The sequence below is a fragment of the Panthera onca genome, chromosome C2, assembly GCF_046562875.1.
Source record: "Panthera onca isolate mPanOnc1 chromosome C2, mPanOnc1 haplotype 2, whole genome shotgun sequence".
In the NCBI taxonomy this organism is placed as follows: domain Eukaryota; kingdom Metazoa; phylum Chordata; class Mammalia; order Carnivora; family Felidae; genus Panthera; species Panthera onca.
The window spans coordinates 93,906,205-93,933,640 of NC_138347.1; the positions used below are offsets into that span (position 1 = coordinate 93,906,205).

Sequence of the window (27,436 nt, forward strand, 5' to 3'; positions counted from 1 at the left end):
AGTGCTATCAATTTAGTATTCCATTGTCCACAAAATGAATCTCTACCAACAAACATGTTGAGAGGCAAAGTCAGTGTCGGAAAGACCCTTGACAGGGCACCTGGGTGGCTCAGTCGGCTAAGCGTCCGACTTCGGCTCAGGTCATGATCTCATGGTCAGTGAGTTCGAGCCCCACATCGGGCTCTGTGCTGACAGCTCGGAGCCTGGAGCCTGTTTCGGATTCTGTGTCTCCCTTTCTCTCTGCTCCTCCCCCGCTCACACTCGGTTTCTCAAAAATAAATAAACCTTAAAAAAAAAGAAAATAAAAAAAAAAAAAAAAAAAGAAGACCCGGGCCATTTGCTAGTTGGTAAAGGTTGGTAAATGTTCCTCGTCACAACAAATCTATTAAACCCAGTGTGTTCAGGAATCTCTTCTGTTACAGCTGACAGGCAAAATGCTACCAAGGGGCTGGGGCATTTACTACCCACGTGAGCCAGCAAGGCCTTGCATCCATTTATAGTTTCTTAGTCACGTGAAAAAGCCATTGCCAAAGAACTTCTGGACTGCTGAGGAGCAGGGAAGCCAGGGAGAAGGTAGCTACCATAAAGTACCCTCGAAAGAGCTACAGGAAACCTTCACAGAATCCAAGCCAGACCTTGACCCAGGCCCTGAGGTCTCTTATCCTCAGTAACGGGCCCTACCCTGGTGGTAGCCAACACAGCTCCTCCATGTGGAAGCAGTGAATCCAACGGCCTTGCTCCCGGGGCCACACATATGAAGGACCTTTTTGCACAGGTCGTGCACATCCCCCTAGCCACCTAAACGATATAGCGACTCACTTTACCCATGTAAAACCTGGTTCAGGTAAGCTGCCTGTCTGTCCGGCAGCCTCAGGTCATCCTGGGCAGCAGGGACCTCCACAAGAATCACCCTATTGGGGAATGAAGGGCAAGGCTGAGGAGGCCCTGAGCGGCTGGGTGGGAGGGCTGAGCCAGATGTCGTCTGCCCCGTCATCTTGCAAGTCAGCTGGGCACAAGGCAGAACTCTGTGGCTGGAAATGGGAGTTGAGCGCTCACTACACCCCATGGAGGGAGAGCCTGGGCAGAGTGGCTTTCGCTCACTCTCCGTGCCCATGAAGGGACAGAGTAAACTAGTCACTGGCAAACCTCAAGACAAATGCTCAAGTTGGTGAGAACACCCTTCCAAAGGACCTCTCCACAGTGGCGGGGGGGACGGGCTGATGAATTGCCTGGGTCATTCTCTAGCCTCCAGGCACCACAGCCATCTGAAGACAGAGGCCAACCTCTGCTCCTCCTGCCAGTCTCTGGGAAGGGAGACTGTCAAACCCTCTGTGGTAAATGGTCACAAGTGCTACCCACACTGGGGTCCACCCTCATTTCTAACCCCAAGTGTGCCACTGGGGTGTGTTCCTTTTCTTTGTCCCATCCTCTGCAGGGATGAGGCCACTACATTATTTGCAGTAAACATTTATACAGACCTGAGGAAAGGCCTTAGCGATTCCTCAGAGAACCCATTCCTCAGCCTTCTCTTTCAAAAAGTTGTTTTGATTCTATGTTGTTGATACTAGAAATATTGAGAGAGTACATTTAAGGTCAGAACAGAGCCTCCTACTCCAGCTCCAACATTTCCTTACTCTCATAGAAGAGCCTGCCAGAAACTCACGGCCTACAGACCTTTGATGGTGGGGGGGACGCTCTTGGTTGTGCTGAAAGTGTAGGTTTCTGAGAAGGGCCCTTCCCCAGCCTCGCTGGCCGCCTGGATTCTGAAGGAGTAGCACGTGAATTCCGTCAGTCTCTGGACCTTATAGGTGTGGCTGGGTCCTCTGTAGATGGAAATAAACCTAGAGGAAGGAGCAGAGACCATTAGCCATCTGAGCTTTTATTAGTGGCAAGAAATCGTCACTGTTAACTTACCTTCTACTCTATCCTATAGAGGCAATGAAGTTCATGTTAACTGGGCACCTGAGAAATACGATGTCCTCTTTACCCATATTTTCCAGATAAGTGAGTTTTGGCTAGAAAATTCCTTAAATTTTAACCTTTATCCTTGCAACAGCTTTCAAAGCCCCTTTCCCAAACTAGTAAGAAGATATTTACGATTACAGAGCTTTCAGAAAACAGTTTAAAAGGAGAAAACAAAAATACTTGGCTCAGAATCATCTATCAGGTTAATCAAAATAACAGAAAAACAGCCAAGGTGAACTGGACAGTTTAAACTGGTAGCTTCTGGAGCCTTCTCCTATCTGAACGAGGATAATTTTGTACTCTGCTAACCATTATTTCTGCGAGACATAAACATAGAAGGCATGAAGATAAAAAAATAAGGCCTTTGGGGTGCCTGGGTGGCTCAGTCGGTTAAATGTCCGACTTCAGTTCAGGTCATGATCTGATGGTTCATGCGTTTGAGCCCCGCATCAGGCTCTGTGCTGACAGCTCAGAGTATGGAACCTGCTTTGGATTCTGTGTCTGTCTCTCTCTCTCAAAAATAAATGTTAAAAAAAAAAAAATTAAAAAAAAAATAAGCCCTTACATTTTCAAGTGTTTTTCTCCCAGGGTCTTGAAACATTTGTATTTTCACAATGAAATGGGATTACCTAGAACTACTACATACTATTGTCATTTGTCTTTTTATTAATTAAATGTAAAAACTTGGAAATAACTTCCCCCAAATGACCCAGAATTTCTGTAGATTACAGTTTTGAAGCCTGCTGTTCCAGGAACATTTTGGGAACCACTACATGAGTTAACCCAACACACAACCTTGTTGCTACACAGGCCCATGGTTCTCCCAGTTTCCAGTGGTTCGACACAGCATCTGAGGACAATCTGCTGTCCTCAGATACCGTTGGAAGTCGGTCAGATAGAATCACAATTTAAAATGTCTCGACTCTTAGGCCCATTTAGCTCAAGGGGAAGGCAGAATTTATGAATTCATTTAGCAAACATTTCTTGAACATCTGCTGTGTGCCACACTCCGTGGATTCAAAGATGAGTAAGACCTAATCCTGTGGGCTAGTTGGTCCTGTGTATGTGGTCAGCCTTTCCCTGTGCCAGAGAACAGTCCCTGTGGATAGTTCTAGAGCTTAAACTACTTTTTCAGAAAACCTGTCAGAGTCCATCCTTATTTTAAAACACCCACGCATTCATCAGCCTTTACAATGGAGTTCCTGAGCCCTAGTCATTTCACTATTTAATGTTCCTTCTGCTTTACTGTGTAAGGAAGCACCTTTTACTGAGGGCTGAACATTTTCAATTTCAGGGAAAGCCAGAGTCCATGCTGAAACCCACAAATACCATGGCAACCTATTTAGTACTCTTGACACATTACCACCTTAATGAAGATACCCTTGCTAATGCTAGAGGCAAACAGCTATTCATTAACTCAGCCTTACCTGGGCCCGAATCTCTAACCAGAGTAATTGCCCTGAGTTATACCACAAAATGGAAGTCATGGTTTAAGGAGTAAAAGTGTTATACTTCCATTACAAACTTGCACTAAGACCTGGTTTTTAAAAGAATTTGGAGAGGTTCACTACCAACAGTACAGCTTCCCTGCCATGCCCTGATCTAAGGAGACTGTTTCCCTTTGAAAATAAGGTCAATACATCTATCTGGGCAGTAGCACTCACAGTCCCAGAGGAAGGTACTGAAGCAGATTCACGGCTCTAATTTGATAGTGTAATCTAAATTGGGCTAAGAGCATACACATCAATTTTCAAATGCATCAAAATCTGCTTCTGGACTGCTTTTTTTTTTTTTTTTCTTCTTTCATTTACTGTTTTGCCCTTTTACTGCATTTTATTTTTTTTACATCGCATCCCAATTTATAGAAGCCACCGTGGAAACAGGTGCTAGCAATGAAATCTACAATTTTACCGTTAGAGCATTGGTTTGAGTCTGGGGATAATGTTACTTAGAAAAAAGAAAGGCTGCATTTGCTTTGCTTTTAGAAAAAAGCCAGAGTGACTCTGAAGGTTCTAAAGGAGGCTTTCACCCAGAGGATTTCAGGTTTAAGTTTACTCCCCTTGCATTCAGTGAGGGTGCACTTAGGCAGGTGCAGGAGGGAAAGGGGTAGTTCTTTCTCCCTCCAGCCTTTTCTAGAATAAGCATGTGTTTGGCCCTTTGATTTAGCCCTCTATTTTGGCAGTAATAAATCACAACTTGCTTGCTGCCCTGCTTTGTCTGGCTTCCCTCCCCTTAGAAAAGGCATGGGAAGAAATTCTGGGGGAAATTTTGTTCTCAAAATGTGTATGGGGATCAATGAAAATGGATGGGGCTAATATGGGGCTAATTCCTAGGTCACATAATTAGCGCACTTAGAGAAAAAGAGGTGACTTGTCCTCTTGGGGCCTGTGTCCTAAGGTGGACACACAGGTCCAAGTCAGAAGGAGCTAAGCAATGAAATAAGACAGCTGGGCCACTCCCTCCTGAGGACTTCTCCCCACATGGCTCATTCTGATGGGTGACTGAGAGCCACAGGGAGCCATTAAGAGACAGAGACAGCAAGTCTGCAAACTGTCTGAAAATTCATACGTTTCTCACTTTAAAGGTTTCCCGTACCTTCCTTCTTCTTGAAGAAAAAGTGCAAGTGTGAGAGAGTGGGGTGAAGGGAGGAGAAAGACTGGGCACTAATTAATGCTTTTTATAATATGGGACGCATTTACACATAGTCCTAATTCCATGTTACTTTACTTTTAACAAAGAAATTTAGTATATGCCTCAGTAAAAAAAAAAAAAAAAAAAATTATAGTTCAATGCTACACGGAAGTAAGTTTGTCAGTCAAAAGCCAAAAATCCTTCACAAAATCTCAGCTCTCCATTTGAGGTTTCTGGAACTAGGACCTTATGTTAACAGCCAATTTGGCACTTTGAGTCTAATCCCAAGGGTTTCGAGAGTTTTGATGTGGAAGACTTTCAGAGGGAACACTGGTTGTATGCCGCTTCTCCACCCACCTGGGCGTCTGGTATGCTCTTGGTCGATGTGGGTTCCACAAACAGAACAGGTCCTGCAGACTAGGAGCCACCGGCAACCTCTTTGGCCTCTTTGTGCCTCAGTGTTTTCCTCTGTGCAACAAGGGTAATGCTAGAACCTTCCTCAGAGGACTGGTGTCAGGTGTAAATGGGTTAACCAAAGTGTTTAGACCAGTCCTGAGCTGTACTAACCACTCAGTAGGTGTCAGTCACGATTATTTTATAATGCTAGGAACTTTTAACCAGGAAAGGCCACACTCTTCCTTCTGAGAGACCATCTATATCACTCAGGTCTAATACAGAGGTTGTTCTCTTTTCTCCTGGGTAGGAAGTTGGCTGTGTGGTGAGAGAGGCTGCAAACCAGGCATCTGCTTTGGGGCTCGGTCAGTGAGGCTGCTCACCTTCTGTGCCCGGGACCCCTCGTGAGGGTGGGTGGGGGGGGGGGGGCGGGCAAGAATAACGACTTTCCCAATCTGGGTGGGATTCAGTTTGACAGCCCCAGTCCCTACACAGAGTAGGTCTTAAATAAACGCCACTGATCCTGAATTTCTTTCTGTCTATGCCGATGGTAGCTTCTGTTTCAAAGAAAGGCCAGCCAAGACAAAATAAGCACACAAGCCAACACAAAAAGAATGGAGTCCCTCTTTTACCGCAATTCTGTCATTATTTTCCATCATTCCAAGAGGCGGGAGAGGAAAGAATCTTCTTCCTTTGGAGCCAGTGATTTATGCCAGTTGCACGGTGGCCTCTCTAGGAGGCTCCGTAGGTTAACGCCCTGTGGCCAGAATCACCCGGGGAGAGATTAAAAGTATTCATCAAATACTTGTTTTACAAAGACCAAGTCAATTTTTTCTTTCCTCAATCTTTTTTTTAATCCACCCTCATTTTAAATTTCATTAAGTCAGCCAGAGGCCTTTGGTGATAGAATGGAATATATGCGATGGGTCTTAAGACACAACGACTGAAGGCTACATATTTCACTGCAACCAAGGATTCAGCACTTAGAGCATGTCTTTGCCATGAAAAGAGGAGGAGGGTAGCCCTTCAGCTTTTCTGATCCTTCTCCCTCCCTCTTATATTTAGGCAGTCCAGCGTCAGTGTTTGGGCTCCATAGGTGCTCATGTACCATAGGGCCTGGGACAAGAGTCACCATTAGAGGCCAACGGGAGTCCTGCTGTCTTGGTGGCCCTGATCCATACTATTTTAGTGTGCACTGCCCGAGCCTGGGGAAAGGGATATCCCTGGAATGGGAGAAAAATCAACCGTGAATGGGGAGGATGTGGAGCAGCTGGAGCATCACCAAAAGATGGTCAAAAAAACCTCTCACCAAGGCCCCAATCCTTTGATTTCCGAAGGTGAGAGTGTGGCCCGGGCAATCAGCGATGCACTATGTGGGGAGTCTGCTGTGCCCCGGGCCACTCCCCTGGTCTAGGCTGCCAGTAGAAACTGGACCACTCTGGGCTTCTCCCCGAGTCGTCCCCCTCTCCCCCTCCTGTTGGTGGGCAGTGGTGGAGCACAGGGACTTGGACCCAGGAAGACTGGATGCAAACCTCAGCTCTGCCCCTTACTGCCCCACCACGCGCCCCTGCTAAGCATCAGTTCTCCCATCTGCAAAACAGGGACAGTATCTGCCTCTTAGGTTGTTTTAAGTGTCAAATGCAGAAATGTGGGTACAAAGCTCAGCATGGAATCCAGTACCTGGTAAGAGTTCAACACACGGTGTCCAAGTCAGGCTAAAGTGCCCTGAGGACAGCAGGTCTCTCAACTCCTGCCACACAGGCCTCTCTCCAGGTTACTGCGGCCATCACTGGCTCATGTCCCAGCAGGAATAGGTCCATATGAATTTGTGATGTTCTGCTGCATCTGCTGTGGCCTATGTCAGACACATAGCTCTCCCACCACGTAAGTTAATCTACTTGAAACGTTCACACTGTTATTGTTATTACGTGAACGTTCCAGTGCTACAGCAACGCAATGAAACATGTAAAACAGGTGGCATGGTTCCTGGAACACAGTACATGCTCAGTAAAATCACTGAGTAGTTTTAGTATTAGTTCAGGCTGAAGCATATGTAGCCACAAGGACCCCTGTGGAATCATAGCTCCTTAAAAGTCATCTTGGCACCGTGGGCCCATACTGGCATTGCCTCTGAGGGGTCTTCTACTCTGTGTTCAATCCCTGCTGCCCATGGCCATGTGCTTTTGGTGGCATCAACCGCATGACCCCAGACTCCTGTGAAGAGCAAGTAAGAGAACAGGTATGGAAACACCCATGCAGCTGCCCCACTGGCTCAGGAGCTGAAGAGACAAGGGGTAGTAACACTCTTTGCAGTCCGCAGACTTGAGGTTGAGTTTAGGTTCAAGAGCCTGGTGATTGATCATGGACTCTATAGCCAGGTAAGCTATTCCCTTCTCTGTAAAATGAATATGATTACAGTGCCTCCGCCCCAGAGGTTGTTGTGAGAGAATCAAATGGCATAATGTGGGGAGAACTCATGACAAAATGCATAGCACCTGTGCTAATACTAATACTAATGTTACTAATCACAAAATGCCAAGGTTTATGAATGATTTACCTTGTTTCTCAACATTGGAGAAGCCTGAAGGTTGTCCCCAGAATGGCATTCTTTACTTATACTCCCTTAGGCTTTCCTGGACCAGAGAGAAAGCTGCGCATATGAATACCATCCATCCCGTCCTGATGAACCCAGGCCAAGAACTTCCGCTGACAACAGATGAAGACAGGGGCAGTGGGGCCTATCAGTGCTGCCCATTAATGGGAATTTGGGCATTTTTACTTAGAGGAAGGAAAAAATGGGAAGAAATGCTCTCTCGTACTAAAAATATTTACTTGGAAAGGGAAACATAAACAAGGCAGAAGGTTGGGGGGGTCACTGAAAGTTTACAGTCGAAATGGATTCTTTACAGCTCTGCCTCCAACTTGCTGCGGCGTGGACTGTAATGTCCTGAAACTAAACACTTCTGTGGTAACAAGCACACATGGGTTTTAATGTTGCCAATTTAACACTGATTTATGAAAATGTTTTACGTATCTGTGAATGCAAAATGATTCTGCTTATTCTGCTGGCCTATCAGAGTACTCCAGGGTTGGTGCAAAGACGTACAAAGACCTTGGCCACAGTGCATAGTCTGTTGCCTTCGCTATGAACTTGGACAAGTCGATAACTCTCCAGGCTGAGTTCCCAGACATTTGGGATAATAATGTCTTGTTCACCTGGCAGGGATTTTTAGGAGATCCAAATGAGGGGAACGAGTAAATTCTATGATTTATTAATTTTACACTAGGAAGGCAAAACAGCAGATTCTTGACGTTTTCAAGAAGTTCTAGGGGAAGGCTGTCCTTTTAACCTCAGTATTCTAGGCTTCAACACATTGTGAAAGATGACTTTTTTACGCTGACGGGCTACTGAGGGAAGAAATTCAGACATGTTACATCTTTGAATATTTATTTTAAATCATTTTAGAGTAAAATGATGATATATAAAGAATTTAATTTTAAACTCAATTTCCTTAAAAGTTTTGTACACCGCCCCCCCCCCCCCCCCCCGCCAAAATCCAAAAATGCCCTGGACAGCTCATAACTTAAATTTGCAGTACAAAATGAGATGACACTAAGGATTTTGTGTTTACTATCTGTTGCTGCTACCTTATAATCCCAAGGTCCATTACAGGCTAACAGCAGCTCATTAATATTAACTCCTCAAAATGATCTACTCTGCTGACCTAAAATGGACTTAGTCTATTAAAGGCTGCACATTTTGAAACCTGTCCTACAACAGCACAAATCAACAGCTGTTAATAAGCTCAGGACAGCTATTTTCCTTAACAATGACATGTCATTGCCTTCATTCTTTCTTAATTTCCCAGGGCTGCATGGACTATGTATGTGTGTCTGTGAGAGAGAATGTCCTACGTTACTGAAGCCATGTTTGGGAATGGAGAATGTTCAAAACAGGAATGGATAGTATGTGTCCTCATTCTACCAAGAACACCGAGTCCTGTTATGCCTACGCAGGAGCAGAGGGAATCAGATGGCATCATGCGGGGACATCTGAGGCAGGGAAGGTGCATTTCCTAAACTGGTTTTGATGTTGATGAGCGTCTCCATTTGCAGACGAAGCACCCAAGTGTCAAGGATTTCCGAAAGACCAACGCGCAAGCAGTTGCTTTCCTCCCTGCACGTTCTCAGCTGCATATGTGCCTATCCGCTTGTGAGTGCTCTAGCTGCAATACTTTTTAGTTAGGTTTCGTTTTATGCTCCTTTTCGAAGAAATAACATGTCCATACAGCTACTGACGAGACTCCACGTAGAATAAAAGAAAATGCTTTTTTTCAATTTTTGTTGTTCACACTGCACTTCGTTATTGATATATTAAAAAGGAGATTTATTTACTTTCAAATAAAGGGTCTCAGGATGAAGACCACCTGAGAACCCTGAAACATCCCATTCTTCTACTTTCTTTGCAGGGAATCTTATCTTCAAGGACACTCTTTGCAGAGTCTTCCAGATGTCTGTTTGTCTACTTCTATTTTAATGGGCTTGTCTCAATCTGATCTGATTTAGGAAAAAATTCTGAGAAAAATGCTACCCAACTCCATTCTATTTATTTATGTTTCAAGTAGATAAAAATTCTATTTTCAAATAGAAAAAAACAAAACAAAACAAAACAAACCCGTAATCAATTTTTTACTTACGGTGCCATTAAGATCTCCAATGGTTCATTTACGGTCACTTACCTCTCCCCATAACTGACATTTCAGCCTGAAACTGACTAAGCCAGCGGTACTTTTTATTTTTGAGGCTCTTTTGAGACATGAGAATGTTTTTTCCCCATCAGTCAGGGACTGGAGACAGGCATCATCAGTTCCAATTTGTAAAGGGAAAAACTAAGGCAAAAAGAAGTTAAGGGATATGCCTCTAGCCATCTAGAAACTCAGTAACAACTCTGGGATTACAAATAAGAGATTTGACACCCCCGTGGAGAACCACAATTGCCTTCCGGTGATTGAAGATAAATAAAAGTGTCATTTATCCAACAAGGGTGATCATGTGTATCAGGACAATTCCAGAGAAGCAAAGGAAATGAATACCATGGGTCTGTGTGGGCCCTGAGCTAGTTGCCTTACATCTATTTAATTCAGCAATATGCTCTGAGAAACAGAAGCAGGGGTTTGTTCTTTAATAGGCATACATTAAGAAAGTTCACTTCTCCCGTAGTGCTCATATACCCTGGAGACTTTTATTAGTTGCCTAATGTGTATTTTTTCAGGGATTCATTATGTAGATTATTTTCTGTCCCTCTCTAACAATAAATAGTCAGTCATAATGAACACATTAACAAAGCCCTCCAATTTTGCCTGCTGTAAGGAAAAGTGTCACAGGCACAAGGGCTGAGTTAAATGGAGAGCAACTGGTAATGATCCACTCTATTAGAGCCCTCTCTCCCAACCCCTTTTGCTGGAAATATATTGGCTTTAAAATACACTGGCCATCTGACTAAACCTGAACAACAGAGTAGCCATAAATGCATTCCTGGAACTTAAGTTCCCCTCGCCTCGGTGCTGTGTACAATTATCAAGAACATGGACCCATAAGGGTCAGGACGAGAATCAGCATCAACTCAAATTCTGTTAGGGCAACATAACGTTTCATTTCAATAACACAGACAGATGCATCTTCAAAATCATCAGTACAGTGTTACAATCTTAAAATGCATGAGCTGATCTTGTTATTCTAATCCCTGTATTAGGTTAATGCAGCATTATGAAAATGTTTACTTCGGGTGTATATTTTTCTTGCATACACAGGAACCAAAGACATTCGGATCTTCTGTGCCAGATTTGCTAAGCATAATAGACTTCATCACTCTACGGCCAAACTAATGTAATTTGTGCTTTTCTGTTGAAATCAAATAAAATCTCTTGTGCTGTCTGCTCGTTGTTTCCCATTAACTTATTTTCTCAGCAGATAAGTTCCTTACAGGTAGCCGCATACCTCAAAAGACTTAGCACATTATAGTAATTCAGGAAAAAAACAACAACAACTGTGATTGAGTGATTATAATCTAACTATTAGGGATAAACTTAGTCCTATAAATATAAAACACTGCTTTGAAGCTGCTGCATAAATATGTAGTCAGTGCCCTTGGAAAGGGAGACTTGTGAGTCAAAAGCTTAAACACATGGAAAACAAATGTGCCATTCAAGGGGAAAAGAATATTCAATGTAGCAAGTCCAGGTGACCCAGATGAATTCTAGGTTGACTTACCTTGAGACAAGGACTTGGGCAAGATGCCCTTTTGGGATCCCTTCTATTTACATGAAATAGCTCCAAACTTAAAAAGAGCCATGTGTAAAAGAACCAGAATAGAAAGAGACACTTAGTTGGAGAAAAAACCAAGGGTACATTTCTGTGCTTTGGAGGTCGTATCCTTGGTTTCCACCCAATCCTGAGTCTGCACCACCCATCTCTAACTGAAGGCTATTTTGCATGAGATTATAAGATCAGGACCCCTTTATGACTCACTCAACCTGTTATCATCTCTAAGAAGCATTCTCTGCTCATTTCATTTTAAGCTTAAAATCATAATAATCATGAGTTAAAATCAAATCATCTCATCAAAACCCATTTTTTTTTTCATCTAGATGGTGGAAGGCTTTGATAGAAATCCAATCAGCATAGAAAATATTTCATTTTTTATTAAAAAACTAAATAATGTAGAGGGTGGCGCTTGGGTGGCTCAGTTGTTTAAGCGTCTGACTCAATTTTGGCTCAGGTCATAATCTCACAGTTGTGAGATCAAGCCCTGCATCGAGCTCTGCACTGAGCAGGAAGCCTGCTTGGGATTCTTTCTCCCCCTCCCCCTCTCTCTGCAAACCCTCCTGCTTGCTCATACTCTCTCTCAAAATAAATAAATAAACATTAAAAAAAAAAGACTACTGTAGATAAAAGCTCTCAGTGCTTGGTGCTTTGTAGGTGTTCAACAAATAGAAGTGTGCTTTAGGACGTTTGAAAATATATTTTTGGCTCAACATTATACTTAGATCTATCTCTGGCTCATTTCAGATTTTTTGATTGAGGGGTATATAAACAAATATAATAAACCACACATTGTAGATGTAAAACCTTAGGGGTTTAGGGGTGTGAGACATTAAGTGGTTGCCCTAAAGAAAGTTAGCATCTTTCTTATTATTTACTTATTTGTCAAAAGCAGAGACTAGAATGTGAAGAAAAAAGAGATAACATGCTGAGATACCCTTTTGTAATGGATCTAGCTCACAAATGATATACAAATATTCAGTGCTTTAAGGTGAAAAAGGTGGGAAGGAACTCTGCATTCAATCTTCTAGTTTAGCCTCTATTTGATGGATGAGAAGAGAAAGACCAATAGTTTAGCAGTCAAATCAAACTCTTTAATTTTATAATTACGAAGCATGGAGTTAGTAATTTTCATTGTGCTTCTGTTGCAAAAATTTTTTTAAATGTTTATTAATTTTGAGAGAGCATGTGCAATCCTGCACCTGTGTGCAGGAGTGGGGTAGGGAGGGAGGGAGGGAGGGAGAAAGAGAGAGAGAGAGCGAGAGCGAGAGCGAGAGCATCCCAAGCAGATTTGGTGCTTCCAGAGCAGAGCCTGGAGTGGGGCTTGATCCCATGAACTGTGAGATCATGTCCTGAGCTGTAATCAAGAGTCAGATACTTAACTGACTGAGCCACCCAGGTGCCCCCATTGCAAAATGTTTTAAGAGTAACATTACTTTCATACTGACTAGGACAACTGTCTGACTCACATAGCCAGCTCTCCTTTCCAATGCCCACAACGGCTGGTGAGTAAAGTAAATTAAAACCACAATTAAGTCTATCTCTGGTTCTCACCTTGGCCACAAGTAAGACACACAATATTTTTGACACATCCATAAGAACTCATTAGTGGCTAATGAAATCAGTGCATTCGCTAAGGAATACGTATACTTTTCCCAGAAGTCCCGACTAGAAATCACTCTGGCAACAAGTTTAATGGAAAAGCTGGTCCTTGAAAGAAGACACTTTCAAACGGACAAGCCAGGTCCAAGTCCTAAAGAACCACAAGGAGACCAGAACTGACAAAAACCACGCTAATCACAAGAATTATAATGTATCCTAGCCAGATGATTTCTCCCCAGTCCTCATGAGTCAAGATCCAAAGTTAAATAAAGGCTTGGATTTGAGGGGCCAATCGATACAAGAGCTCAGTTTCAGGACACTGAGGAAGGTCATCTTCGAACTCAAATTAGGCCAAGTTTCATCCTATTTAATCATAGGAAAATTATTCCACAAATAGAATGAGAATTTATTATGCTCTATACTCCCATCACTTTAATAACTTTCTGAGAGCACTGACAAATCTAATTTAAAAGAGATAAATTTGGACTCCAGATCATAAAATTAAGAAAAATACTGTTCCTAATGGTTGGTTTTCTTAAATCGCCATTTAAATTTAGGCAAGTCATTTATTAACAATGCTAACTTTGGGCCTCCTTTTTTTTTCTTTTTCAAAATAGCACAAATTGATTACTACATTCTACACTGTTTTCTGTCTGGCATATTAAAATGTCTCATACTCATTCAGATTGGTGTTCATGGAACTTTTGTTCTGAGCATCTGTACAGTTCTCCATACGAGGCGCCCAAGGCGGATGCCCCACAAAGGGCAGGGCTGCTGCAGGATGCACCCAGCTGGTTTGGAGCAGAGCGTTCGCTCTCCCCACCTTTCTGGAGGTAACAGTAGAGGCAACTGCATGAGGAGTTAGGAAGCCCCCAATTCTGCTGCCAATGTCAATGTTTCCGGGCTTCACTTTTTCTGAAGCAGTACAACTAGAAGACAGTCTCTAATGAAGATTCTATCATCAAAGGATGCCAAAAGCCCAAGGAAAAAGCAAAGGCTTGTTTGCAAATTTCCCCAAATGCTAGCTTCAAATATTTACCAGGGTTTCTGTTAGTCCATAATTCGTGTTCTTGCCAGCCCTCTCTAGTCGAGGAATCCCCTGCCAGTAAAATAGTGAACCCACAAACACGCATCCAAAGGTACAAAGCACAGTTAAGATGAATGATCTTGTCTATGAGTGAGGATGCATTTAACCTCTAATGAACCTACCAAAAGCAGCCTCATTTTCTCTGTGCTTTCTACACCAGGACTAGTTTCCAACAGATGATCATTTTTGTTCTCCTGTAGTCAAATTACTGGCTTTGATAGGTCCTTCAGTCCAGTTCAAACATCACCTGTTTCAAAAAGCCATTCCTGGTCTTTGCAACCCGATGGTCTCTGCCTCCTCCAACGTCCCAGAGCATTTTTCTCCAATGGTACTAAAGTTCTGAGACCATCTGTGGGTTGATACTATGCATCTGGAGGCAGGGGCTTGTTTTTCCTTGATCTTGGTCTCCACTGAAGGCCTATCTCATAAAATGCCTGCCACACAGGACTCCACTGCACTGAAATGAATCAAAATTCTCGAGTAGAGTGGGGGGTGAAGACTGGACAGCGGTTTCTGTGCTAACTAAACCAGTTCCCTGTGTAAAGGAGCAGGAGCTATAGTGCATAAAGTAGAAAGGACAGGAATGTTTTTGTGTTTAGCAGATAGGCCAAAGGGAAATAGCAGCGCGGGTCTGTTCCAGCAGGGTGTCTTGGATTTATGGTCACCTCCCACCTCCTTCACCTGATTCTCTGATTTGGACTTTTGGTAACAGAACAATTCTGCCATCATTACCTCTTACTCTGCATCTGAATTATTCCTAATACAGTTCAGAGGCCCACCTTCTGATGGGCCATTGTCAGAGGAAATGAAGTTAGGTTAAATAAATACTAGGTGAAAGGCTGGCTTTGATTTCTGTGGCCAAGAGTATTTTCCCGGGCATGGAGTCTTATAAAGAATGTCCTGTTTGCTCTGGCTAATCTGATACTGCGTTGCCCATAGTTACAGAATACAATCCCCATCTGTACATCACCACAGCTATTTCGGATTGGTAAACATGATTGTCCTGATGGTTACTGAATATTTAAAAAGCTAGCATCTCTTCCTAAGTCTCATTTCCCTCTGCACTTGTGACTGATCTAACGCTATAACATAGCATGGGCTTGCATATGACAATTTTATTTTTAGATAATTTCTCTCCGTTATCTGGCTCTATGAAAGAAAAAAAACAAACACAGAATATGACTTGCAGGCAAATCAGAATCTTCAGAATGTTAGTTTAGAAAATCCCAAATGGAGGGGCCCCTGGGTGGCTCAGTCAGTTAAGCGTCCGACTTCGGCTCAGGTCATGATCTCACTGTCTGTGAGTTCGAGCCCCGCGTCAGGCTCTGTGCTGACAGCTAAGAGCCTGGAACCTGTTTCGGATTCTGTGTCTCCCTCTCTCTGCTCCTCCCCTGCTCATGTTCTGTCTCTGTCTGTCTCAAAAATAAACATTAAAAAAAAATTAGAAAAAAAAAAAAAAAAAAAAAGAAAATTCCAAATGGAGAACGGAGGTCCACGATGCAGGACCCCAATACACAGGAAACCTTTCAACAGGAGGAAGAGTGTTTTATTAGAGGACAGGTGAACAAGCAAGGATTCATTCGGACAGAACCGCCCCCTGCAGCCGCCCCGCCAGCTCACCTCTTGTTTCTGTCTTCCAACTGCAGTGTGTACACCATGTCAGCGGCTGTGTGGGTCTTGGCGTTGCTGTCTCCCCACTTCAGCTTCAGGCTCTGGGGCCCCGCGGCAGCACATTCGAGCCTTGGAGGCAACGGTGGCAATGGCCGAGTTTTTGCCCTAATGAACTGACTAAACGGTCCAGCTCCAATTTCATTGACGGCCTGAATTCTGATCCTGGAAAAAGGGAAGAAATACACACATTGCAGCTGAAGATGAGGCAATTCCTCACTGGAAGCAGACACTTGTGGAGTATTTCCTGTGCGCCCCTAAAACTGTACCATGGAATAACGAAAAATAAGCCAATGTAATTCAAGACAAATAGAGAATAGGGCAGCTTGGGCAAACGGATTTCGCTCCCCCTTCCAAAACCCAGCAAAAATAGAGCAGTTAGCAAGATACCTCTTAGCCCTTTAATTAAAAAAAAAAAAAAAAAAAGGGAAAAAAAAGTCTGCTGTCTGAGGGAACACATCCTAAAGATGTGCTATTGTATTTTGTTCTAAGCCACATGTTACCTGCCTCAGAGTCACTTTTGGAAGTGAGTGGGCGGTAAAGAAGAAATGAAATAGGAAAGCAAAGGAATTTCCTTTAGGGTTTACAAAGGGCAGAAGCTCTTCAACAGGGCACGTCTCCAGCTTTGCCCAACCATCTCTGCTAGTCCAGAACCACATAAGTGTGCAGGCACTGCTGGCAATGGGCTGTCATTCAGCTGTCTGTATCTGAATCGCAACTGCATGTTTGCAGCGTGCAGTGTTATGGATAATAAAGATGCCTTAACACTGTCCTCACGGTCTGTGAATTTAAAACCAAAGAGAGTTAAAATTAATAAATAAAATAATATCCTGCTATTATTCCTCTTTTCCTCATGCCTCTGTTTCCTTCCTAGTTGACTGAAACAGCTCTCCAAGGCCTTCATACAACAAACACACGGATGGCACTGCCCCAACCTCATTCTCAACACCGCTCCCCGTGGTGACTGCATGTTCTGGAAGCTTGTTTCCTCCAGGCATTTGGCGGCCCGCACACCCCTGGTTCAGGCTTTCCTCCTCTGCTTCTCAGACCTAAGTTCTGACACCACCTCCCCACTGCCCTCTGTTCCTCTTCTCTTTTTCTGCATGGTACGGACAGTTCTCTCAATAGTCTATTTCCATGGCTCCACCCACTTGGAAGACCACTCACTCCCAGCTCTGCCTTTCCACCTCTTCATGCCCCACTCCGGGCCTCCAGCAGAAACCTCCACCCAGGACCCTCGCTAGGTACACAAGCATCTTACCGAGCTGAGCAGTGTGAGGTCGCTGGTTCTAAAAGTGTGCACACATTCAAAATAGTGTTTCAAAGCACATGATAATAATAAAACAGAGTCAGAGATAAATTCTTAGGAAACCGATCAATTTGAAACATTCTCATAATTTAGTTTTATGTGTTCCTCTTTTACAGCAATTATTGCTTACACACAGAAAATACTATTTAGGTACTACAATACCTAAATTCATCTTGTGATCTCCAATTAGCATTAATTCTTCAAATTTAAACATTACATAATTCAGCACGTCAGTCTAACAATATGCCTGTAGACAGCTGACAAGGCAAAACAAACAAACAAACAAACAAACAAACTCCTCAGATTAATGACAGGTGAGAGGAAGCAAGCACGCCCTACCCTGTACCCTGTCTCCCCCACTGAACGTGGCAATAAACCTGGAGAAAATAAATGAGCAGCTATTTAACAACTCCCAAAAAGCAAACAGTAGCTGGAGGATTTGGTGAAATATTTACCATTGTTTAATTCATTTACCATTGCATTTACCATCTTTTCTCCTCTATTATCCCCCAAACTGGACTCAATGCAGCCTGAAATCCAAAGGCAGACATCTGCATGGACTGAGGGCTCTGGGGGAAATGCGGTTCAAAGAACGGGGTTTCTGGAAGCTCAGAGTGAATGGGGAAATTCCTCATTCTTTTTTTTTTTTCCCTGCATTCTCTCACTCCCCAGTCCTTAGACAATTCCTTCATATTAATAGCCTAAAGAAGAAAAAACACACGCTCATACGAATTGGTACAGAAAAAGCACCTGATGAAATCCAACGTCTATTCATCACAAAAATTCTCAGAAAACTAGGGATAGAAGGAAACTCTCTCAATCTGAAAAGGGCATCTACAGAAACACCTACAGGTAACCTTATACTTAACGGTGAAAGACTAAATAATTTCTAAGATTAGGGACAGTGCAAGGATGTCTACTTTCAACACTCCAACTAACATCATGGACTAGAAGTCCCAGCCAGCGGCAGAAAAAATGGCACAAAGAAAGAAAGGAACTGAACTACAAGACTCTGCTGAAAATTTTAAAGAAAATCTAAATAGAGAGAGACATTCTGCGTTCACGAATTGGAAGGCTACACAGAAAGAAAAGGTCAGTTTGCCCCAAAGTGATCTATAGATACAATGTAATCCTACGAAAATTCCAGCAGGATTCTTAGCAGATCTAGAGAAATTGATTCTAAAAGTTATGTGGAAAGGCAAAAGAACTAAAATTGCCAAACACAAAACTGAAAAATAAGAATAAAGTTGAAAGAATCACACTTTTTGACTTAGGACTTACTATAAAGCTACAGTAATCAAGACAGTGTGGTACTGGTAAGAGACAGACACATGGATCAATATGAGAGAATACAAACTCCAGAAATAGATCTACACAAATATGAATGATTGATCTCTGACAAAAGTGCAAAAGTAATTCAATGGAGAAAGAATAGTCTTTTTAACAAATGGTGTTGGAACAGCTGGTTATCAGTAGGAAGACAAAACTCAATCTAAACCTTCTAAACTTAACTAAATTCTAAACTTAATTCAGAATGGCCCATAGATCTAAACATAAAACGTAAAATACAAAACTTTTAAGGAGAAAACAGAAGAAAATAAAAAGTACTTGTTACCTAGAAATAAGGAAAGAACCATACCATGTTGCCAAGGATAAAGAGGCACTACAACTCTCATATATTGCTAGTGGGAGTGCATAATGGTACAGCCACATTGGAAAACGGTTTTCCTATCAAATTTTTTATTAAGCTTCACACACTTGTGCGACCCAGCAATCCCACTTCCTGTTCTTTGGAGAAATTAAAATGTATGTTCATACAAAACTGACACACAAATATTCACAGCAGCTCTATCCACAATCACCCCAAACTAGATAAATATTTGCTTCATAGTTTGGAATGTACCAAATACTTATCTCTGATAAAGTACAGTAAAAATTCCATTAGAAAGAACTGGACTTTTCCCAGATTCTAAAATACAAGGGGCTGTCTCAGGTCTCTTGTAGATAGTGCAAAGTAAGTCTCTCAATATAACTTAAAGATAAAAGTTTAAAAGATTAAAATAAACTCTTTCTCACCTACAATTCACCTACAATATGGATCTTGTAGTTTTATGGTTTTAATACAAGAGGGTTTTTTTCTATGACTGGAAAATAAGAAATTTTTCTGCAACTGGAGAGGAAAAGTCTTTTAAAAAGAGGTCATCATGATGGTTGGAATTACTACCACTTTTCCCTTCTTAGGAAAAGGGAATTAAGCCAGACATTAAGTTGCAGTCTTTCTTCAAAAGTGTAACAAATTTCCTGACCAACAGCGTTTATATTAATGTCTTTCTACTGTCCAGACTGTCATTCCTTCCCTTTATTATAGTACAGGTATTCGTAGAGTCCAGAGTTCAAGATCCTTTCTTCTGTCTGTTTGCTCAATATCCTCCAGAGCCAAGCTCACCTTCTGTTCCAGGTGAACCTACTGCTTTGTTCTGTGCAGCCCAAACAGCCCTTCAGAACTCTAATAAACAATAGGAAGGGAGGTAATCGGTTGCCTAAGATCGTTATTCTGCTCAAGAAAAAATATCCTGAATCATTTGGAAGAACGAAAAATCAGTTTACAAATGAATTTACAAAGAAGCCAATCCTTCTAGGTGTTACTGGTTCCCTGGCCATAATTTGGAGGGAGGAAAAACACAGATGGTGTCAGCAAATTACTCGAGTTCTAACGAGGCCACACGTTTGAGTGCCCAGCGCAGTGCACCCCTCACGGACGCTCATAGTTTCTTCACTGTGAGAAAGGAAGGGCAGTCTCAAAAGAAGTCAGAAGAATCATTAAGTGCATAAATTAGCACTCTGCAGTTCACCAAAGTGCTCTTGGCCACCTTGAATCCTTTTCTGGCTGAATCAAGATACAAAATAAATGTAGATTTACTCTTTGATTCCTTTTGTAAATTCACTTATTATCTCAAAGCCTCTATAACACTTTCATAGGTATCGTATTCCTTACATTTGAAGTTCTATGGTTCTCTGAACTTTTACTACTGATACATATTTGGTAGGCACATAATCTTAGCCTTAAATACACACATAACACCACCACCACCAAAATACTTTTTAGCAGTGAAGCCTCCTTGGGAATCCTGCTCATCACTTTGGTGTGACCTTGGGGAAATTACATAATACCTTTGAGTAAGGGTTTCCTTATTTATCGAATGGGTATAGTAATACCTTCGCTGCATTTACAAAGTTGGTTATGTAGTTAAGATAAGGTATATAAGAAGCATTCTCTATTTTTAAATATTTTATATTTCACCATTCGGCCAGAAAAGGATTCAAGGTGGCCAAGAGCACTTTGGTGAACTTCAGAGTGCTAATTTATGCACTTACCATTCTTCTGACTTCTTTTGAGACTGTCCTTCCCTTCTCACAGTGAAGAAACTATGAGCATCCGTGAGGGGTGCACTGCGCTGGGCACTCAAACGTGTGGCCTCGTTAGAACTCGAGTAATTTGCTGACACCATCTCTGTTTTTCCTCCCTCCAAATTACGGCCAAGGAACCAGTAACACCTAGAAGGTCTGGCTTCTTTGTAAAGCATCCTCAGGAGGCGAGGGGGAGACACAGAGCTCAGAGACAGACGGAAGTGTTAATATCCAGCATGAGCAACACCTAGAACTGGCTCTGTTCAGAGGACTGTGCTCTGGAGCAGGAGCAGTGTTTCCTCTTGCTTTTAGAGATGAGAATACTGCAGTTAAACGCAGAGAGGTTAAATGACTCAACTTGAATGGCACAGCCGTTCTAGGTGTTGAAGCCTGGATGTGATATGCACAATAGTACCCCTAATTTCTAGCCTGACTCCATGAGGTAGGAATTACTCTATTGTATAAGTGAAGGAAATGAGGCCTGACTAGGTTCAGCCATGGGCACTAGTCTACACAGCAGATACAGGTTAGATCAAAGTGCGAACCTCATCTTTTTAGGCTCAAAGTCTTTTGTGCATTCTGGCATGCTATACTCTCCTAGTTGAACCAAACACGGTGTCCAACCAAAAGGGAATTTTAATTCAAATCATACTTTCAGTTCAACAACTGCCGTTCACCAATAAAGTGAGCATCTAGGATAGTCAATAAATTTGTTTTCACATTATTGCATCAACTTTTGGCCTCAAAGTCAACTACTTACATTTTTTTTTAACTTTTTTTTTTTTAACTTTTATTTATTATTGAGAGACAGAGACAGAGCATGAGCAGGGGAGGGGCAGAGAGAGAGGGAGACACAGAATCCGAAGCAGGCTCCAGGCTCTGAGCCGTCAGCACAGAGCCCGAAGCAGGGCTCGAACCCACCAACTGTGAGATTATGACCTTAGCTGAAGTTGGACACTTAAACAACTGAGCCACCCAGGCGCCCCGTCAACTACTTACATTTTAAAATACATCAACTTATCTACAGTTTTCCGTGTAGCCGATGCACTGAACTAACGCTGTTTAGTTCTAACGATAAAATAACACTAAAAATTGAAATACAACCAAGAACTGATTAAATAAAGTGAGGCCATGGGGCGCCTGACTGGCCCAGTTGGTAGAGCATGCAACGCTAGACCTCACGGTTACGCGTTCAAGCCCCATACTGGGTGTAGAGATTACTTAAACAAACAAAAACTTAAGAAAATAATGAGGCCATATCTTCTCGCACTCTAGTAAAAATATTACATACTCTGAGCCCAGGAGACTGAGAAAACTAAACAAGGACTAAGGTAGTTGCTGTTTGTTTTGTTTTGGGGTGAAAAATACTGTGTGTGAAAATACTTTTCTAATTCCAGTGAGAGCTCACTAAGGACTAATGAGCAGAACCACCACTGACATGAACAAGTCCAAAGAATTCACCTCAGAAGAAACAGATTTTCAAGTTTTATTAGATTAATTACAGTTTACCCCAAACCCAAACTTGAGCAGTTTTCTCTCTAGCTGAAGTAACCTGTTAATCTTGAAATTTATCAGTTTCTGAAACTGTAAGCTCTGCAAATTAAGTATAAGGGCAATGGAACTTTGCCTTCCAATCTAGGGAGGTGACAATGTAAGTCTTGATAAACTCTATCTTGGCCAGGCTGATATGAAAAATCTCAAGTGCCCAGGAGTCTATAATACCCAACAGTATACTGATAATACTGATCAAATAAATTCAATTCAGAAGCAAATTCCTTACAGTTTTTGATTGAAAATCCACTAAAAATATCTACTAATTCTAGATGCTAAATACATTCCTGCCTCAGAAGCTCATAGCCCTCCACAATGCCCTTTATATATACATATACACACACACACTCAAGTTTCTGGCACTTCATACATTGTAAGAAAAATGACTTTCAAAACAAACCTTCCTCAGCTGGGGAAGGTGACTTCTCAGTCATAATTAGCCATCCCAGTAGTCGGGATGTCTCGAGTGTGAGGGTGGGGACGATGAGGGGAGCAAGGAAGAGTCGGGGCAGGAGAGGCCTGGGAGCCAAAGATAGACTTTTTATCCCCCACCCCTCCCCTACAATCTACATCTAATTCTCTAAGAAGACAGAAACGCAAAAGAAGGGAATAATCATCAGATGAGTTGTGAAAGAATACAAAATAGTAGCTGAAATAAAGGAACTCCCTTTGAGGGTTTGATGCGTTGAGAGCAGAGTGATTCAGAAGAGGGCTTCCTGGAAGGGTGGCCTGAGCTGGCTCAGATCTGTCCCTTCCACTAAGCTACTTCTCCTGACAGCTCCTGGGGTATGTCTGCTGCCATTCTGTCTCTAAGCACTTAGATCCGCCTTTGACAGGCAAGAAAACCTTACATGTCTCCCACTGCTTAAGAAATGATGCCAGATCCCCACAGACACCTCTACCTCTATTCTGGTCACAACCCACCTTCCAGCTCTTTTTTTCCCTACCAAACATTAGCAACACACAAGTTATTGAGTGCTGACTTATTGTGTGTCAGGTCCTATATGAGTGCCTGGAATCTTCTCTAAGACAGACAGGTAGCTCAAGTTATTATCCCCATTTTACAGATCAGAAAACGGAGGCACATAGAGCTTAAATAACTTGCCAGAGGTCACAGAGACCCATGCAAGGGACCGAGGACTGAAGTCAAGCTGTTTGATTCCAGTCTGCTACTTCTGAACTACTTAGAATTTGCTCCTAATAAAGTCCACCTCATCTTGTTAGAATGATTTATGATTCACTTTTTGACAGGCTAATGTAGTGCTTGACCTACAGTGAGGACTCAATAGATGTTATTTTTCGTCACTGTTCTACCTAGCGAAAGGAGCATAAATGAGTGTAACAAACAAATCTACCTTAAGTTTTAGTTGTTTGGTAGCTTGGTATGAGTCAGACGATAATGAGGTTGCCAAAAAAAGTAATCTTAGGCAACCTTACTAACCGCTCAATATGGAGAACATGTAAGGTGACAGTCTTGCTCTGCTCTGAGCCAGTCATCCAGACCATTCAGAGGTCTGGGCACTGCTCTTATTAAAGAGTCCGTCAAGAGGCAGAACTCACCCGATCAAGAGGATGGAGGAGGTTACAGGAAACCCAATAATAAAGACAGATCTGAATGAAGTGAGGATGGTTAAGCAGAAGAAGAGACACTATACAAAAATGATGTCTAGACCTCCTCAGCCCTACTAAATTGAAGTCTACAGGAACGGGGCTCAGACTTCTGTATTTTGCAAAAGCTGTCCAGGTGATTCTTATATACATCAACATTCCATTCTGCTCTAGGGAAGAGGTTCTTCTTTTAAAAATAATTTTTTTTTTACATTTATTCATTTTTGAGAGACAGAGAGAGACACAGCACAAGTGGGGAAGGGACAGAGAGAGAGAGGGAGACACGGAATCCGAAGCAGGCTCCAGGCTCTGAGCTGTCAGCACAGAGCCTGACACAGGGCTTGAACTCACAAACCGCGAGATCATGACCTGAGCCGAAGTCGGACGCTTAACTGACTGAATCACCCAGGTGCCCCATCTAGGGAAGAGGTTCTTAAACTTTAACATGCATCAAAATCTCCTGAGGGGTAATTAAAGCGAGTGCCAGGCCTTACCCGTAGAGTTTCTGATTCAGTAGGTCTAGAAAAGTGCCTGATGGTATTTTATTTTATCAAGATTTACTCACCAGGCCATCTTTTCTCTCTCTGCTCACAGAGACTATGACACCATGTGTCAAAAGAAAGCTATGTCTCTGTTTTCAATAACATTTTCTTTTCCTCAAACCAAAACACAAACTCCATACCAAACTCAGTTCTAAGCTTAAAAGTAATGCCTTTAAAAACAGCATTGCAGTTCCAACCAAACCCCATAGGGGGTGCCAGTCAGCCAATGGGTGCTTTTGTAAGCACCCAAACCCTTCTCTGCGTCAGTAGGTTTGCTTACAGAGGTGCACTTTTCTGTCTGGCAAAACAGAGAAAGACAAACTCAGTGTGAGAACAGAGTGTAACTGCTGACGGTTTAAAAAAACAAAACAAAACAAAAAACCCAAACAAACAAAAGAAACAAGTCCTATCTCCCAGCCCCATGGCCTGCTTAAAATGTTTCATTCCACGCTTTTGTCTAGAACATCATGATCTGTTCATTTATATTTTAACCAATTTATGGAACAGAAAAAGGTGAGGTAAAACTTGACTGGACTGAAATTATACCCTTAGTCACTTGAAATACTCATTTTGTACTTCATCATAATTATTGTGATTGTGTTTTTGAAACATATAAAGAATAAGACTGTGGGTTGGTCAGACTTCTACAATAAGGTACCCAATTATGTACTATAGAAACTAGCATAAAGTTGCATAAAAAAAGATCTTAAATGGGAATAATGACCTTAATATCTTAACTCGGAAACAACCCATTTATTTATTGCTCAGCCAGCAAGGACAGGCTAACTCTTTGGTGGAGCAGGTAGGGTGAGTACAACTACATCCAAAGATTCACCTTTCCTAAGTCATGCCCTTCTCATGCAATCTGTCTAAAACGGTATCTTCGAAACTTCCCTATAAGGTTAAAAAGGGACCTTCCACATTCAGCTCAATATACTAGCCTTACATGTTAATACTGAACTGTTCATGCTATATCCATTAAGTACTTTTTAAATAGTCCTGAAGTTTTACTATCCAAATCTTTTTTTTCCCCCCTAAGATTTCATTTTTAAGTAATCTCTCCACCCAACATTGGGCTCGAACTCACAATCCCAAGATCAAGAGTTGCCTGCCCCACCGACTAAGCCAGCTGGGCACCCCCAATCTAAACTCATTCTTCCATAGTCCTTCCATTACTAAACCATTTTGTGTTCTCTAAAATAGAATTATTCGGGGGCGCCTGGTGGCTCGGTCAAGTGCCCGACTCTTGATCTTGGCTCAGGCCATGGTCTCGTGGTTGGTGAGATCGAGTCCCATGTCGGGCTCTCTCTCTCTCTCCCCACTCTCAAAATAAATAAACAAACTTAAAAAAAATAATAATAAAATAGAACTATCCTATGAGATACTTTTAAACATGTGGAAGTTTGTTTGATAATTTCCACTGTAAATGACATTTGATCATTAATCAAAGATTCCCTGTATCTGTTCCTTCACTAAGTCTGTGAGTTCTAGGTTTCTTTCTAGAAGTCATCTGACTGTATGTTGAGTAGTAAGAGCCAGCATTCCTCCCTTATCATCCTTCCACAAATCTTAAAGTTTACAGTTAGCACAACGTCTGGAACAAAATTCACAGGCTAACATTTTGCCCTAAGAGGCTTTCATGATTTCTGATCTAAAACATTCAGGACTGACCTGAGGACTTGATTCCACTCTGGGATAGATGTGGGTATGGATCAGAATGGACACAAAACCATTCAGTGAGTCCCTGAACTAGTGTGGCTTCTTCCTTGTTTTTCTTTTGGCCCTGAGGGATTAAGGTCAGGCAGTATTCGGCACAGCTGGGGAATGACATTCACTTAGTCATTTTACCCCAAGATCCAGCTCACAGCAAGGCTTCCTTAGAGTATCATCATTGGGGAAATTCCCTGAAGTCAAGGTCTGAGTTTAGTCATCTCTGGATTTCCTCCCCACCTGGTTAGAGTGCTCTAGACACAACAGGCACTTAGCATTCGGTTGGCAAACAAGAGTGAAGACTGGTTTTTTTGAGAATGGCTAAAAGGCTAAAAATGAAAGAACGCCCTCGGCCTGACTCTTCTCTTTGTAAGTCATATCCCCCTTTATCTAGTTTCTGTCTCAAGTCCCACTTCGAACCATCCTGATCATCCGGGACCCTGGGTCTTCCTCTCTGAAACACCAACAGGATTCTGTACACTGTGTTGTTTTCAGCCTGTGATGTCACAATAGCCTACTACGTATGCTACTGTTGCTATTTAAGTGCCCCTCAACTCTGTGAGTGCTCTGAGGGCAAGGCCAGTCTATCACTGTTTTATAGACCCACAGTGTATATAATGCTGTGCCCCAAAGAGATTTTTTAAAATAATGAAAGACTAAAAAAGTGAACAATGCCCCCTTGTCATTGTTTTGAAAAGTAAAATAAATCTAGTTGTATAAATTAGACAAAACAGATTTGGTAAGAAAGAAAAAGAATAAAGGTGATATGATCTGGCAAGATGGGGCTTTTGTATCCTCGAGTGCATTAGCTGATTTCTTTCTTCAGCTTCTGGGAGTATAAAAAAGGTAGTCTGTCAGACCACAGAACGAGAAAACACAGTAGAAAAAAAATAAATGAGATGATACATCCTTTTCTAGCAGCAAGTTTGTTAGCCCGTCCTTCACTCCCTCCATCCTACCCCAAGAAGAACCACTTTTGCTGGATGGCAGGATTGATGATGACTGAAATTGCAATGCACACTTACTGCGCACCTAATATGTGCTGTTGGCTTCTAAGCATTTAATATTTGTGTATTAATGCCTTACAATATGCTTATGAAGGAAAGAATCTTGTCCTCATTTTATGGAAAAAAGAAACTGAAACACAGAGATGGTAAGTAACCCTCCTAAAGATATAGCTGATGACCTGAATCTGAATCTATACTCTACATTTCCCTCAAGAAACATTTACAAATATTCCTCGGCTTACGATGGGGTTACATCTCAACGAACCCATTATAAGATGGAAATATTACAATTCAAAAATGCATTTAATACACCTAACCTATTGAACACTGTAGCTTAGCTTAGCCAATTTAAACACTTAACATTAGCCTACAGTTGGGCAAAATCCTCTAACACAAAGCCTATTTTATAAGGTACTGACTCTTTCCTAAAATATACTGAATACCATACTGAAGGTGAAAACCTGAATGGCTGTACGGGCACAGAGTGGCCGTGAGCACATCGGTTGTTGACCCTACTGACCACGTGGCTGACCGGGCACCGTGGCTCACTGCCACTGCCCAGCGTCAGGAGTGACAGCTTCACATCATGTAAGCCCTAGCCCAAGAGATGATCAAAACTCAGTTCCTACTGATT

The 27,436-nt window shown here is 42.2% G+C and overlaps 1 protein-coding gene and 1 long non-coding RNA gene across 9 annotated transcripts in view; both read right to left on the reverse strand.

The window, feature by feature from the left end:
- Positions 1-27,436, reverse strand: part of FNDC3B (fibronectin type III domain containing 3B) — a 409,006-nt gene that overhangs the window by 16,499 nt on the left and 365,071 nt on the right. For all 8 annotated transcript variants that reach the window (XM_060640759.3, XM_060640755.3, XM_060640756.3 and 5 more), the window contains 2 exons: positions 15,620-15,832; positions 1,675-1,841 (listed from right to left, as the gene is read on the reverse strand). In XM_060640759.3, coding sequence (XP_060496742.1) covers positions 1,675-1,841; positions 15,620-15,832 — 380 coding nt within the window. The remainder of the gene's footprint in view (positions 1-1,674; positions 1,842-15,619; positions 15,833-27,436) is intronic.
- LOC132684168 (uncharacterized) lies at positions 16,141-26,029 on the reverse strand. Its single transcript, XR_009612589.3, has 2 exons — positions 25,757-26,029; positions 16,141-20,707 (listed from the first exon to the last, which is right to left on the reverse strand). It is a non-coding gene; the product is annotated as an uncharacterized LOC132684168 (long non-coding RNA).